General features: G+C 45.1%; 1 protein-coding gene across 1 annotated transcript in view; it reads right to left on the minus strand.

Annotated features, from left to right (window-relative positions):
• Positions 1 to 935: 935 nt before the first annotated feature.
• MAP1LC3B (microtubule associated protein 1 light chain 3 beta) overlaps positions 936 to 14202 on the minus strand; it is a 20802-nt gene continuing 7535 nt past the window's right edge. The window contains exons 2-4 of the mRNA XM_017860271.1: positions 6549 to 6589; positions 3410 to 3516; positions 936 to 2782 (exon numbers count right to left, since the gene is read on the minus strand). Of these exons, the coding sequence (XP_017715760.1) occupies positions 2608 to 2782; positions 3410 to 3516; positions 6549 to 6589 (323 nt within the window). The 3' untranslated portion in view covers positions 936 to 2607. The remainder of the gene's footprint in view (positions 2783 to 3409; positions 3517 to 6548; positions 6590 to 14202) is intronic.

The raw sequence follows: 14202 nt of genomic DNA on the forward strand, positions 1-14202 counted from the left end.
GATTTGGGGTTAAAGATGTTTCACCATGAGTTTCCATAAAAATGAAAGTTAGCATGAATGGATCTCAGATACCTTGGGAATGTGGCCCTACCCAGAAGTGACTTTCAGGGAGGGAGCAGGCCTGCTGCAGAGGGGGGTGACACAATGACAAAAGCCACCAGCTGCTACACCAGCCTGTGACTGACTCGGCAACATACAGAATCACTCCCATGGCATCTAAGACCACACCCTTCTGGATTTGAGAGGTGGCAACATACTGAGCATGTGCTCTGGTGACGTCAGGGAAGTAAGTGGGGACACAGCACCCACGGGGAGCTCTGAAGACAGGACAAGGGACAAGCTGCTTCTGTGGAGCACCTGGGCTGGGAAGGCAGTTGTCTCATGTCACTCTTGTATTTTTCAACAGACTTTCAGGTGCCTACTTAAACTGGAGCTGGGCTCAGAGTTCCCTAGATGAGGAGGCTGGCCACTTTTTGTCTGGTCTGAGTGCTGAAGTGTGTGTGTGTGTGCTGCATCTGTACACGGTGCCAGCAGCTCCCCATGTCCCCCGAGGGTACACTTTCTTAACCACACACACACCCCTGGTATTTATGGTGGTGGTTGGTTTACAGCAGTAGGTTGTTCGGTGTTTATTCCCACAAAACACGTGAGTCAATTCGCATCCATCCTCATAGCCCGTGACACGTGAGTTCTCAAGAGGACTTCTTCGGTTTATAAAGGCTAGACCTGGTGGCAGGGCCTTGGCCAAGGTGGGGAGGGTGCCCTTGACAAGGCAGAGGCCCTCAGAGGGTGGTGCTCCTCCATGTGAGTGCCCCCTCAGCACGAGAGGACCAGCCTGGATGCCCCTCCTTGGGAATACAAGGACCTGCTTTGCTCTGGAAAGTGCAAACTGGGGATCCAAGTCTCAAAACGGATCCCATTAAACTGAGCTTTGATGACAGTTTTAATTGTGCCTTTATTCAACTTAGTTCATTAAAAATGTACTTGTTTTAAAGATCCTATAAATAAAGTGACCACTCACATGGGATATAGGTCACCCCTCAGCATGTTACTTTTTTTTTTTTTTTTTTTAAAAAAAAAGCAGTATTTCTTATAGGAATCTTACTGATCACACAGTAGTTACAATAATGTCAGATATGATGTATACAGTCTAAACGAGACAGGCCAGTTAAGAATTTACATAATGTAAAAATACACATATTAAAAGTTAGCCAGGTGGACAGACGCATGCACTGGGGGAGAGCAGGTGACAGGAACTCCTTTAACAATCAGTAGAGGGCCCAGATGCAAGGAATCTGGTTTTCCCCGTTACAGTAAACAGCTTTCACTAATGTATACAGGTATTCCATACACATCTAAACACATAAGGGTACGTTGTGACCTGCTACACATAGGGTCTAAAGTGGTATAATTGTGATTTTCCTGTGATACTCCCAAGAAAATTATAAATAGCGAACCCCATGCAGGTAGTGGGAAGCACTGGTCTTTTATCACAGGTTGAACCTGAGGAGGTTTAACTCTTGACATTAGTATCTGTAAAGAGCGTATGGCTCTTTTTGCTATGTGTTCTCCACAACTGACATGCACTTAGTGTGGGAGAATTCTGATGGCTGGCTGACCTAACAGTGACAACTACTATTCAAAATGTGGGAACCTTTTCAGTAATATTGAGTTATACATTTAACATTAAAAAAACGTGAATCATCCATAGCTTTAAGCCAGAAGGCAGAAGCGAGTGTCTGAATGTTAATGCTTTCAGTTACACCATTTTGTGGTTTCTACCGCTGTCTTCCAGAATGACACTGGTACTCTGCTGCTTTCTGTAACAACACAGGCACCAGTTTGAACTCAAAACCTGAAACAGAAGAAATGCCACTCTTTCTCCAGGGTCTTTTCAGAAACTAGATCAAAGTTACAAATTATTCAAGTTTCCTTTTGAGTGGTGTCTTTCTGTGTGTAACTATCTAGAGAACAAACCCGCAATGTCTGCCCCTGCAGGAGTGTGGACTTTGGGTTCTGTTAGGAGCTGGGGACCTTCAGCAGTTTACAGGCAGGGCCGTTTTCTGACACACACCTCGTTTACCCTGCGTTTGTGCCAACTCTGATGGCAAATGCATTTTGCGGGGGTTACGCTTCACAACTCAGGCCTAAAGATCCTCTTAGGGAGATCTCTCTAGCTGAGTAGAAAACTTCTACCCGAAAAGGTGGCGGGTTCTGTGAACCTGAAGAGAAGACTCAGGGTCTCTCTGAAAGCCTTTAAATTACTCCTGGAATTGCAAGTTCCTATTAGTGAGAAGAGAGCATTAAAATAACTTGAAGGTGTATTTTATTGGCAACTTAGAATGCAAAGTATTTTATTTTTAAATTTTTAAAATCTGAAAACAAGCTAGCCTACATTAAATAATATAGTTTCCAAAGCTGAATGTGCTCACTTGGAGCTCAGTTTTCTGCCTGAAACACAAACACAACTTCCTAACACTCCTAGGTGGGAACACTACTGTTGGATGATCTGTGATTAGATGAACTGATCCATCTCAGTTGGTAACATCCCTTTTTTTTCCTTGGTAAGGGTTTAAAAAATTCTAGAATAGATGCATTTTTCTAGTTTTACACTGACAATTTCATCCCGAACGTCTCCTGGGAGGCATAGACCATGTACAGGAATCCATCTTCATCCTTCTCACTCTCATACACCTCTGAGATTGGTGTGGAGACGCTGACCATGCTGTGGCCGTTCACCAACAGGAAGAAGGCTTGATTAGCATTGAGCTGTAAGCGCCTTCTATCGAAAGAAAACAACATGAAGAAATATTGACAACAATACCAGAAGGATGAAGCATGTGTTAAAATATCACCCACTCTGATCAATAAAATATGAAAATTTTCTAGATGCTCTTGAATCCAATACTTCTCATAAAGCACAGGACATTTCCTTTGATTATACTGACATGAGCTGTAATCACTGAAAGATTACACTTTAGGCTGACTTTAGTATGCGGTCTGAATAGCTGTTACAGTGTCTAATGTGAGAAAGCAGTTCAAATACAGTTTCTAAACTATTCTAAGATCTAAGCCTGTGCCATTTTTTGCCACTCTCAGTCCACATTCTCTTTAGCTTTGCTGTACAAAACCTTAATAACTTGTAACATTGATTTTCAACAGGAAACATCTACCTTAGATGTTATGATAAAAGAAACTGGATTTGAAGTCTAGCAAGTAAGAAATATAAAACCTCAGAAAAAGAAACATTTTATAGTTTTAAGTCGAAATGGTTTTAATCAGAACTGAATTCAGCTGAAAAAGATTTTTTTGAAGATTTTAACCAGAACTAAAGATTTATCTGTAAGTTTCAGAAAGAATAAGAAGTTACTCAAAGGAAATTTATTATAAAACAAAAGTGGCTGAATACCTAATTATCTTGATGAGCTCACTCATGTTGACATGGTCAGGTACAAGGAACTTTGTTTTATCCAGGACAGGAAGCTGCTTCTCACCCTTGTATCGTTCTATTATCACCTGGAAAGGAAGCCGAAAGTGATTTTAAAATAGTCATCAGGAGATCAAGACTATTCTGGCTAACGCGGTGAAACCCTGTCTCTACTAAAAATACAAAAAAAATTAGCCGGGCATGGAGGCGGGCGCCTATAATCCCAGCTACTCGGGAGGCTGAGGCAGGAGAAAGGCATGAACCCGGGAGGTGGAGCTTGCAGTGAGCCTCCACGAGTGGAGATCGTGCCACTGCACTCCAGCCTGGGAAACAGAGTGACGTTCCACCTCAGAAAAAAAAAAAGTCATCAGGCTGGGCATGGTGGCACACGCCTGTAATCCCAGCACTTTGGGAGGGTGAGGCGAGCAGATCACCTGAGGTCAGGAGTTCGAGACTAGCCTGGTCAACATGGCAAAACCCCGTCTCTACTAAAAATACAAATATTATCCAGGTGTGGCGGCAGGTGCCTGTAATCCCAGCTACTTGGGATGCTGAGACATGAGAATCACTTGAACCTGGGAGGCGGAGGTTGCAGTGAGCTGAGATTGCACCCCTGCACTCCAGCCTAGGGCATAGAGCTAGACTGTCTCCAATAAACAAATGAGTAAAATAGTCATCAACAATGAAAAACAGATAAAATGCCTCCTACATTCTAACTAGCACAAGCCAAAATGGGCTTTGAAAAAGCACATTCATTACTTTCCTCGTAGCTCTCCTGTGAAGAGTGATCATTTGCTAGCTTAGACATCTACCCCTTACAACATACGGTACACGAGAGACGACACGGCTGCCACCAGGTAGGAAGTGGGGAAATACTTTGCTATGTATCCTTTGTGTATCAATTTTGGAACAATGAAAAACACATACCTAGTCAGAAAAAGACCTCAAGCCTTACCGAAGCAGAGAGGCTGGGAGCTAGCGTCAAGCACAAAACACCTGACACTCTCAATTCCAGAACTACCATATCCTGAGACATGGCTGAAGTTCTAATGAAAGTAAATGCATGTGTTTCGGGAGCCCCGGTGGCTCTGAATGGTTGTCCTGGCGCATACAGAGGCGAGACTATGCGTTCGAGGCCAACCTGGGCAACATAAAAACCTCTCATCCATTAAAATAAATAAATAGATAAATAAATAAAGTAAATGCATGTGTTTCGGGAGCCGCGGTGGCTCTGAATGGTTGTCCTGGCGCATACAGAGGCGAGACTATGCGTTCGAGGCCAACCTGGGCAACATAAAAACCTCTCATCCATTAAAATAAATAAATAGATAAATAAATAAAGTAAATGCATGTGTTTTAATAAATGTGTAAGTTCCTAATTATAGTAATATGCTCAATGTTTTTCCACACTAGAGACATGAAAAAATTATATTTGACAAGGTGAGTAGAGTCCATTATTAGATGGTTCTAAAGACAAAGTTTTGTGCATAATGACCTGGTACTTTCATTTTGAGAAAATATTTCTTTAAATGAGGTTAAAAATACAAGAATTTGAGGCTGGGTGCGGTAGCTCACGCCTGTAATCTCAGCCCTTTGAGAGGCTGAGGCGGGCGGATCACGAGGTCAGAAGATCGAGACCATCCTGGCTAACATGGTGAAACCCCATCTCTACTAGAAAAAAAAAAAAAAAAAAAAAAAAAAGCTAGCCGGGCGAGGTGGCGGGTGCCTGTAGTCCCAGCTACTCGGGAGGCTGAGGCAGGAGAATGGCGTGAACCCGGGAGGCGGAGCTTGCAGTGAGACGAGATTATGCCACTGCACTCCAGCCTGGGTGACAGAGCGAGACTCCGCCTTAAAAAATAAATTACATATATATATGTATTTGAACTACACAGGGAACAAATATAGTTTCATATTATTAATTTAAATAAATCCATCAGGCCAGCGTGATGACTCACACCTGTAATCCCAGCACTTTGGGAGGCGGAGGCGGGTGGCTCATGAGGTCAAGAGATCAAGACCATCCTGGCCAACATGGTAAAACCCCATCTCTACTAAAAATACAAAAATTAGCTGGGCGTGGCGGCACGTGCCTGTACTCCCAGCTACTCAGGAGGCTGAGGCAGGAGAATGGCGTGAACCCAGGAAGCGGAGCTTGCAGTGAGCCAAGATTGCACCACTATACTCTAGTCTGGGCGACAGAGCGACACTCCGTCTCATAAATAAATAAAAAATTCGTCAGCTCCTCACCATACTTCCTTTCCATTGAGCAAAATATTTTGTTTTTTAATTCTAAACTGCTATAATATCTGACCACAGATGAGCCTCTGAGTCTCATTAGCGTCTGTGTTTACTGAGCGCTGCAGACATCTTCTCTATATACGGTAATTCTTCTACCCTATCATAACAAAGAGAAGTTGAGTGGCAGGAATGGGAAATCTTTGCATGCTTCTTTGGGAAAGAAAAATGCTTATTTGTACATTGTTCCATTGTGTGAGACCTACATAGGGTTCTGTGTAAGGCTGAGTCAAGCTGTCATCACCTTCCCTGGTAAGTTTGAAAGCTTTATCTAGCAGGCCTGTTCAGAAGTGTGATATCCACAAGGAAATATCAGTGTGTAGGCTCCACCTGCCTGAGTTTAAGTGGTAGCAGAAATTAGAGGCAGTACAGAAATCTTGGATCCTGAGGCCAGCCACTGGCTCATGCCTATAATCCCAACACTTTGAGAGATCAAGGTGGAGGATCATTTGAGCCCAGGAGTTTGAGATCAGCCTGGGTAACACAGCAAAACCCTGTCTCTACAAAAAAACTTAAAAAAATTAGCCAGGGATGGTGGCGTTCACCTCTAGTCCCAGATACTCAGGAGGCCGAGGAGGGAGGACTGCTTGAGCACAAGGTGGCTGAGACTGCAGTGAGCTATGATTGCAACACTGCACTCCAGCCTGGGAAACAGAGTGAGACCCTGTCTCTTAAAAAAAAGGATACCTCCTTCTAGGTTGTGAAACTGACACCCAGGGTTTGGCTGTCTGGTGATTCCTATAAAAACCCTGTCAAGTGGATGCACTTATGCAGTGCTCTCCCCTGTGTACATTTGTGACTGAAACCGAGGCCTGAGACTACCTACCGGAATTTTGGTTGGATGCTGCTCTCGAATAAGTCGGACATCTTCTACTCTTTGTTCTGCAATGAAATGAAGAGATAGAAGCATTATTAAGGGCTAGTTTCTTTCCAGCTCTGCTGCTGGTCCTACATCCAAGTTCAGCTGTTAGCTGTGGCACAGCAGAACAGTGAAGTCATCTTTCCTAGAACTTAAAGAAACAAAACATGAACACTTCAAATCTGATAAAGGTTTGTATCTAAGGCCAAAGGCAATATAACATACATGGCTCTACATCAGGTGATAGGACACAGACCAGGAATATGGGACAACTAATTTCAAGGAACTGGGAGCCCAAGTTTGTGGACAGATATACAAGGCAGATCCACTGCATGAGTCCAAATCCTTCCTCCAAAGACCACTACTACCTATAATATTAACTTCAATTTTTGTTAATTTTCCATAGTTGAAAATGGAATCCATTATATCCCTTATAAACCAGGAAATACAATTTTCTCTTATCACTTCCAGCTTTTTAATGATACAGTGCCTAAGAGAAAAACTGCTCAAGAGAATGGAATATGAGGCTGGGCACAGTGGTTCATGCCTGTAATCCCAGCACTTTGGGAGGCCGAGGTGGGCAGATCACTTGAGGTCAGGAGTTCAAGACCAGTCTGGCCAACATGGTGAAACCCCGTCCCATCTCTACAAAAAATACAAAAATTAGCCGGGCGTGATGGCACATGCCTGTAATCCCAGCTACTCGGGAGGCTGAGGCAGGAGAATCACTTGAACCTGGGACATGGAGGTTGCAGTGAGCAGAGATTGCACCACTGCACTCCAGCCTGGGAAACAGAGCAAGATTCTGTCTCAAAAAAACAAAAAAGAACGGAATATGGAAAGAAAAAAAATACTCTTGAGTTTTAGTTTTCTTCAGTACCTAAGAGAAATCACAGCTTAAGACACAAAGTCTACTGTTGAATATTTTTGTAAAGACATACCTATTCTCCCTTTTAACAGAACAACTTACTGATTCAACGTTCAACAGCTGTACTAGACTGTGGGCAATACAGGAAAAAAAGCAAGCCAAGTTCAGTTCTCAAAAACCCACAAATATAGTTGGAGAGAAGTCATTTACAAAGCAATACATGTATTTTAAAAAAAAAGGCAATATGTGAACATATGACTTAGATGGCATTATTTAAAACCTCCAAAAAAAAATGAGCAAAATCACCTTGATTTACCATGGTAGGATTGATTCTCATGGTAAGGGCAAATAAATAATCAATGTCATGAACTTCTTGAGACAGAAAAAAGATGGTGTGACCTACATAAAGATGACGTTACTCTAACATCATTGCCAATCTCATTTGGTTAAAAAAAATTTTTTTTTTTTGAGATGGAGTTTCACTCTGTTGCCCAGGCTGGAGTGCAGTGGTGCAATCTCCGCTCACTGCAAGCTCCACCTCCCGGGTTCACGCCATTCTCCTGCGTCAGCCTCCTGAGTAGCTGGGACTACAGGCGCCCGCCACCTCGCCCGGCTAATTTTTTTGTATTTTTAGTAGACACGGGCTATGGTTTTCATCCATAGCCAGGATGGTCTCGATCTCCTGGCCTCATGATCCACCTGCCTTGGCCTCCCAAAGTGCTGGGATTACACGCGTGAGCCACCGCGCCTGGCCCAATTTTAGTATCACTCTTTATAAAAACTTTTAAAATTCCTATTTTCAAGTACTGCCATAAGTTCGACTTCTGTCTCCCCATCCAAAATTTTAAAATCAGCTTCTAAGATACATTACTAAATATAAACATCTTTGCCACAAAGATTGCAAACTCATGGATTTCTACCAGTGCATATTCCTATTGAATAAACATGCAAATGATAAATTTAGTGGCCAGGTGCAGTGGCTCATGCCTGTAATCCCAGTACTTTGGGAGGCCAAGGCGGGTGGATCACGAGGTCAGGAGTTCGAGACCAGCCTGGCCACAATGGTGATACCCCAACTCGACTAAAAATACAAAAATTAGCTGGGCGCGGTGGCAGATGCTTGTAATCCCAGCTACTCGGGAGGCTGAGGCAGAGGAATCGCTTGAACTCGGGAGGCAGAGGTTGCAGTGAGCCAAGATTATGCCACTGTACTCTAGACTGGGTGACAGAGCAAGACTGTCTCAAAATAATAAAAAATAAAAATGATAAATTTAGATATTGTTAATAGTAAAATTAACCTAGTGGCTCTTATCTTTTGACTCCTTCTCTACTTCCCAGCGAGGTTCTCAGTGACCCCTCATCATCACCCCTCCTATTTACGAGACCTCTTCCTATGCCTGTCCTACCCCAGACCCTCTTCACAATAAAAACCTCCATTGTGTCTGTGTAGATTATTTCCGTGTATAGGGAAAATCACGATTTAATTCACTCCAGCAAATAAATGATACCTCTTTCATATATCCTGGAATGTTTCACATTTAAAAGCTTATCCTAATAAATCTAAAAGTAGAAACGTTCAGGCAGAGGGGAAAGATTTTTTTTTTTTTTTTTTGAGACGGAGTCTCCCTCTGTCGCCCAGGCAGGAGTGCAGTGGCACGATCTCGGCTCACTGCAAGCTCCGTCTCCCAGGTTCACACCATTCTCCTGCCTCAGCCTCCCCAGTAGCTGGGACTACAGGCGCCCACCGCCACGCCCGGCTAATTTTTTGTATTTTTTTTAGTAGAGACGGAGTTTCACCGTGTTAGCCAGGATGGTCTCAATCTCCTGCCCTCGTGATCCGCCTGCCTCAGCCTCCCAAAGTGCTGGGATTACAGGCTTGTGCCACCGCGCCTGGCCGGAAAGATTTTTTTAATATAAGAAACTAGGTTTGGCCGGGTGTGGTGGCTCACATTTGTAATCCCAGCACTTTGGGAGGCTGAGGCGGTTGGATCACCTGAGGTCAGGAGTTCAAGACTATCCTGGCCAACATGGTGAAACCATCTTTACTAAAAATACAAAAGTTAGCTGGGCGTGGTGGTGGGCGCCTGTAATCCCAGCTACTCAGGAGGCTAAGGCAGGAGAATCACTTGAACTCAGGAGGCGGAGGTTGCAGTGAGCTGAGATCATGACACTGCACTCCAGCCTGAGTGACAACAGCGTGAGACCCTGTCTCAAAAAAAAGAAAAAAAAAGGAAAGAAGGAAAAAACAGAAAGGCTCTATGAAGTTTCAAAGTCAGACACTATAGTGTTTAAAGTTATCTTTACCCTGATTTATTCCCAAAATACGACCTAAAAAGACAAAAATGATTATTTTCATGAAAGGTGTGAAGTATATAAAAGACAAGTTACTTCCTTAAGCTGTAAAGAATAGCACCCAAGTCTCCCATAGGAGCATCTTAGCAGCCTGTCCAGCAGCAATGAAAACCCCGGGCCTGGAGGAACTGGCTGCACACAGTGCGCACCCAGTGCCGGGCCTGGAGGAACTGGCTGCACACAGTGCGCACCCAGTGCCGGGCCTGGAGGAACTGGCTGTACACAGTACGCACTGACGCTCCACTCATTCTTCAGGAGACAGCTGTTTTAGAGGCTAACAGTATATTCAACAGAAGCATTATGAACAGCACAGTCAATGGCACAGAAGGAGGGCAAGTCTTTTACTCCCTTAGTTTCCTAATGCTGTAATGATCTGTTTTTATTTGTCTTTCTCAACAGACTGTCCCCCTGGCAGTCAAGGACCCAGCTCGAGGCCAAACTGTGTTCCCCCAGGGCTTAGGCTTTACATAGAAGATAGTTAATCAACAACTGAATGATTGCTCCAGATGCACACCAAAATCTAATCTCCTTCCCCAGATTCCTTTCTTCTAAAACAAAAAAGAATCCTTAGAAGCCTTTACAAACATTAAAATAAAGAGTAGGAGCCTAAGGTTTCCTATTTTAATGAACACGTTATTTGCAAAGTTGTTTTGAGGTATCTTTAGTCATTTTAAGTACAATTTCAGTTACACATATTTTCCAGGATGTACTTCTCAGAGAAGAATTGAAGCATTCCCCGTCCCCCAGGCCAGGCATGGTGGCTCACACCTGTAATCCCAGGGCTTTGGGAAGCCAAGGCAGGAGGATCACTTGAGGCCAGGAGTTCAAGACCAGCCTGGGCCACACAGCAACAACAACTCTATGTCTGTTTTTTTTTTTTTTGGTAGAGATGCGGTCTCACTATGTTGCCCAGGCTGGTCTTGAACTCCCGAACTCAAGCGATCCTGCCTTGGCCTCCCAAAGTGCTGGGATTACAGGTGTGAGCCACCATGCCCCACATAATGTTAATTTTTGAAGTTCATTCCAGTTTTCCAATAAATCTCCCAGGACACACTATGTCTCCTGACTCACACAGTCTTGGTCCACTTATAATATACTGGAAATGATGGCTACCTACTGGAAACTGGGAGAATTCAGGCCAGGTTAAACGCACCCGTCCAGACTCTGCCACTAGGTGGACCATGATCTTCATCGCCAGGCCCCACCCAGTTTCTTTAGCTACAAAAGGAAGGGGTTCTTTTCAGTGAGCCTTAAAATCCATTTCAACTTTGAGAACCCTCTCAATCCTGGTAGTTTATCAGCAGAGCTACACTCAGTTTTAACCAGAAACTCACTCACTTGGAAAGAGAAAGCACCACTTAAGCGAATGGGGCTAATCTTAGACTCGATAAAGAGGTTCTCTCCAAGGATTCATTTCCCTCACTTACTGTGCTACACATGTCTGAAAATTGTCAGTAATCACGATCAAAATTACCAAAATATTCATGAACTAGAAAGATTTTTTAATTACCAAAATTAGAAGCAAGGAAAGGTAACAGCTGTTAAAAGATACTTAAGACGTGTCTACGAAGCGACTACTAAAGAGACATTTAAAGGGGAGGGGGCAAAATAAACGTGAGCCAAGGGAAAAACCCTGAAAATACAGTGTATATAAGATACATACATCGATGGGAAAAAAATGGGGCATTATTGCTGGTCTACCCTCAGGGCCACTTTTAGGTTCCAGGAAATTCCTTGTTCAGATGTGTTGATCTCACATTTCCTACCGTTACTACCTACTCTTCGCAGACATTTTTCCAGAATAACCCAAAAGTACTATAAGCAAAAAAGAAAATAACTAGTTTCTGTTATGAGAAAAAAGGCATCTCTCCTACACAAATGTTCCCAGTTAACTTTTCATTGGTGAAAACAAAAGCCAGATCTGAGGTGGGCCGATGGATCGCTTTAGCCCGGGAGGTCGAGGCTGCAGCGGGCTGTGACTGCGCCACTGCACTCCAGCCCAGGTGACAGAGCGAGACCCTGTCTCAAAAACAAAAGAAAGAAAGAAAATCTGCCTTAAATGCTGCTCTCAGGGCTCAAGAAGCCTAGACACTAGTAAGAGTTCATTAAGGTCACTAACAAGAAAACTTCTAACAGAAAAGGCACGTCTGTCTTGCTAACCAACCGACTGCCTCAAGAGGCTGTTTGAAAAGATATGCTTGGCAAGCCAAGGTCCATTTTCATTTGCTGAAGCTTCTCAGGCACAAGAAATAAAATAGCGGTTAAGAATGCGACCTGCAGAACTAGATCCAAACTCAAATGAACGCTAAGCTCTTTCTCGACTCCGGGAAACGAGGCAAAAGCGGACAAACAGCACCCCTGTGTGGGCTCCTGACGAGGATGGCGGCAGGCAGTCGCCGTCCACCGGGATGAACGTGAACACGGTGCTTCCCCACCAAACCGGTGCCTGCAGCTTCGGCAAAAACAGATATCCGGATCTGCGCGTTCTCTTGCTCAAAAGGGAAACAATCACTTCGCATCATCGGCGTGGAGAAAATATTGTGATGGTGACACCTGCACGTTTAAGCAAATGCCAGGACACCTAAGTTGGGTTTCCAGTCTGAACTGGCGGAAAAGGGATGTATTCCTGGTGTCAGGCTGAGGCCGTGAACGCAAACCCAAGAGAAGGGTCCCAGCCCAGCTCCCGGGCTACACACACAACTGTCAACACCGCCGTGGGCCGTCCCGGGCGCGGCGGGCGCGGGGGCCCAGCACGTTTCCCTCCTCTCGACGGAGGCACCGGGGTCTGCAAGGGGCACTCACAGCCGGGCGGGCTCCCTCGACGGGAAAACTCGCCCTGAAAGGGACGCGCTGGGTCCCGGCGCAGCCCGGCTTCAGAGCCGAACTGCCCAGCGTGGCCGCGGGGGGCCTTGGGCCCCAGAAGCGCGACCCTCGCCCGGCAGCGCGCTCGAGGGGACGGCGGTGGCCGGGGTGCGGCAGGGACCCCGNCCAGGCGTAGTAATCCCAGCACTTTGGGAGGCCAAGGTAGGAGAGTCACTTGAGCCTAGGAGTTTGAAACCAGCCTGGGCAGCAGGGTGAGACCCTGTTCCTACCCCAATTTTGTTTTAATTTGCTGGGTGTAGCGGTGCATGCCTGTGGCCCCAGCTACCCAGGAGGCTAAGGTGGGAGGATGGCTTGAGCCCAGGAAGTGAAGACTGCATTAAGCCTTGTTCATAGCGCTGCACTCCAGTCTGGGTGATAGAGTAAGTGAGAATCTCTCTCAAAAAAACAAAACAGAAACAAACAAACAAACATTAAAAAAAAGAAAATGCTTCAGGCTGGGCCTTTTGTTATCTCTAAGAATTGGATCCCTAGAGCATTTGATTAGCAAACTAACCAATCAGAGCCCTTCCTTATCTGACCCATACACCCCAGGAGACAATGTCTGTCTGCGTTCATCACCCCGGGGCCAGGCGCCAGGCAACTAGGGACCACCCCTGTAGCCTAGAGCCTGCTGAAATTATTCAAACCAGCCAATCCTAAACTGTTCACCCTGCCCCACCTTGCTTTTCCACAGAAACACCAAGGAAGGCTGTGGTTTAAACCTTGCCCTCACTCTTGTCTTCTGGCTCCTGACCACCCTGGTGTCTTCCCCGGTGGCCCTGCAAGGCATACCATGTTTCCTGTCTCTAGGACCTGTGAGTATAATAAACTTTGTTTTCCTGAGCCTCTCCTGTGTCCCCTGCTGTGCGCACATGGACTCACCATCGCACAAAAGAACACAAAGCAGCCACTCACCAAGCTCCTGTCTCTTTTAATGGCTGAGCACAGGGCCCAGCAGGAAAGGCTGGAGCTCATGGAGTCAGATTCTGTGATTCCAGTTTTGGCTCAGTCACCCCCTAGCTGTGTGACCTTGGGAAAGTCACTTTCAACCTCTCAGAGCCTCAGTTTTCTTAGCTGTAAGATGAAGGTGATAATAATGACTTGTTATCTACCGTGGCAAATACTTGTTATCTACCGTGTAGCAAATACACCATTATGTACTGGTAGCAAATACTTGTTGCTACCGTTAGGGTTAAAGAATGGGAAGTGCTGGGCCCAGAGTAGCTATGAGTCTCTCACTTGTTCTCGCCCTAATTATGGGCTGCACGAGCTCTGGTATAAACAGTTACTCTGGGATTGAAGTAGACATGGAACATGGAGGTAAGGAAACACCAGAACTGAGGGAGCCAAGCTCATTTGTAAATGGTAACCAGACAGCAGGCGCTGGGCAAGGGCACAGGTGGGAGAGGCCAGGTATCCATTTATTCATCCATTCAACAGACGTTCACCATGCTCTATCGTGCACATGCTGGGTACTGTAATAGGACGCAGGGAGACTGAGAATAAGATGGGTACAGTCACGAGAAGGGGACCAGTAGA

This window comes from Rhinopithecus bieti, unplaced genomic scaffold (assembly GCF_001698545.2).
Source record: "Rhinopithecus bieti isolate Rb0 unplaced genomic scaffold, ASM169854v2 scaffold_1618, whole genome shotgun sequence".
NCBI lineage: Eukaryota > Metazoa > Chordata > Mammalia > Primates > Cercopithecidae > Rhinopithecus > Rhinopithecus bieti.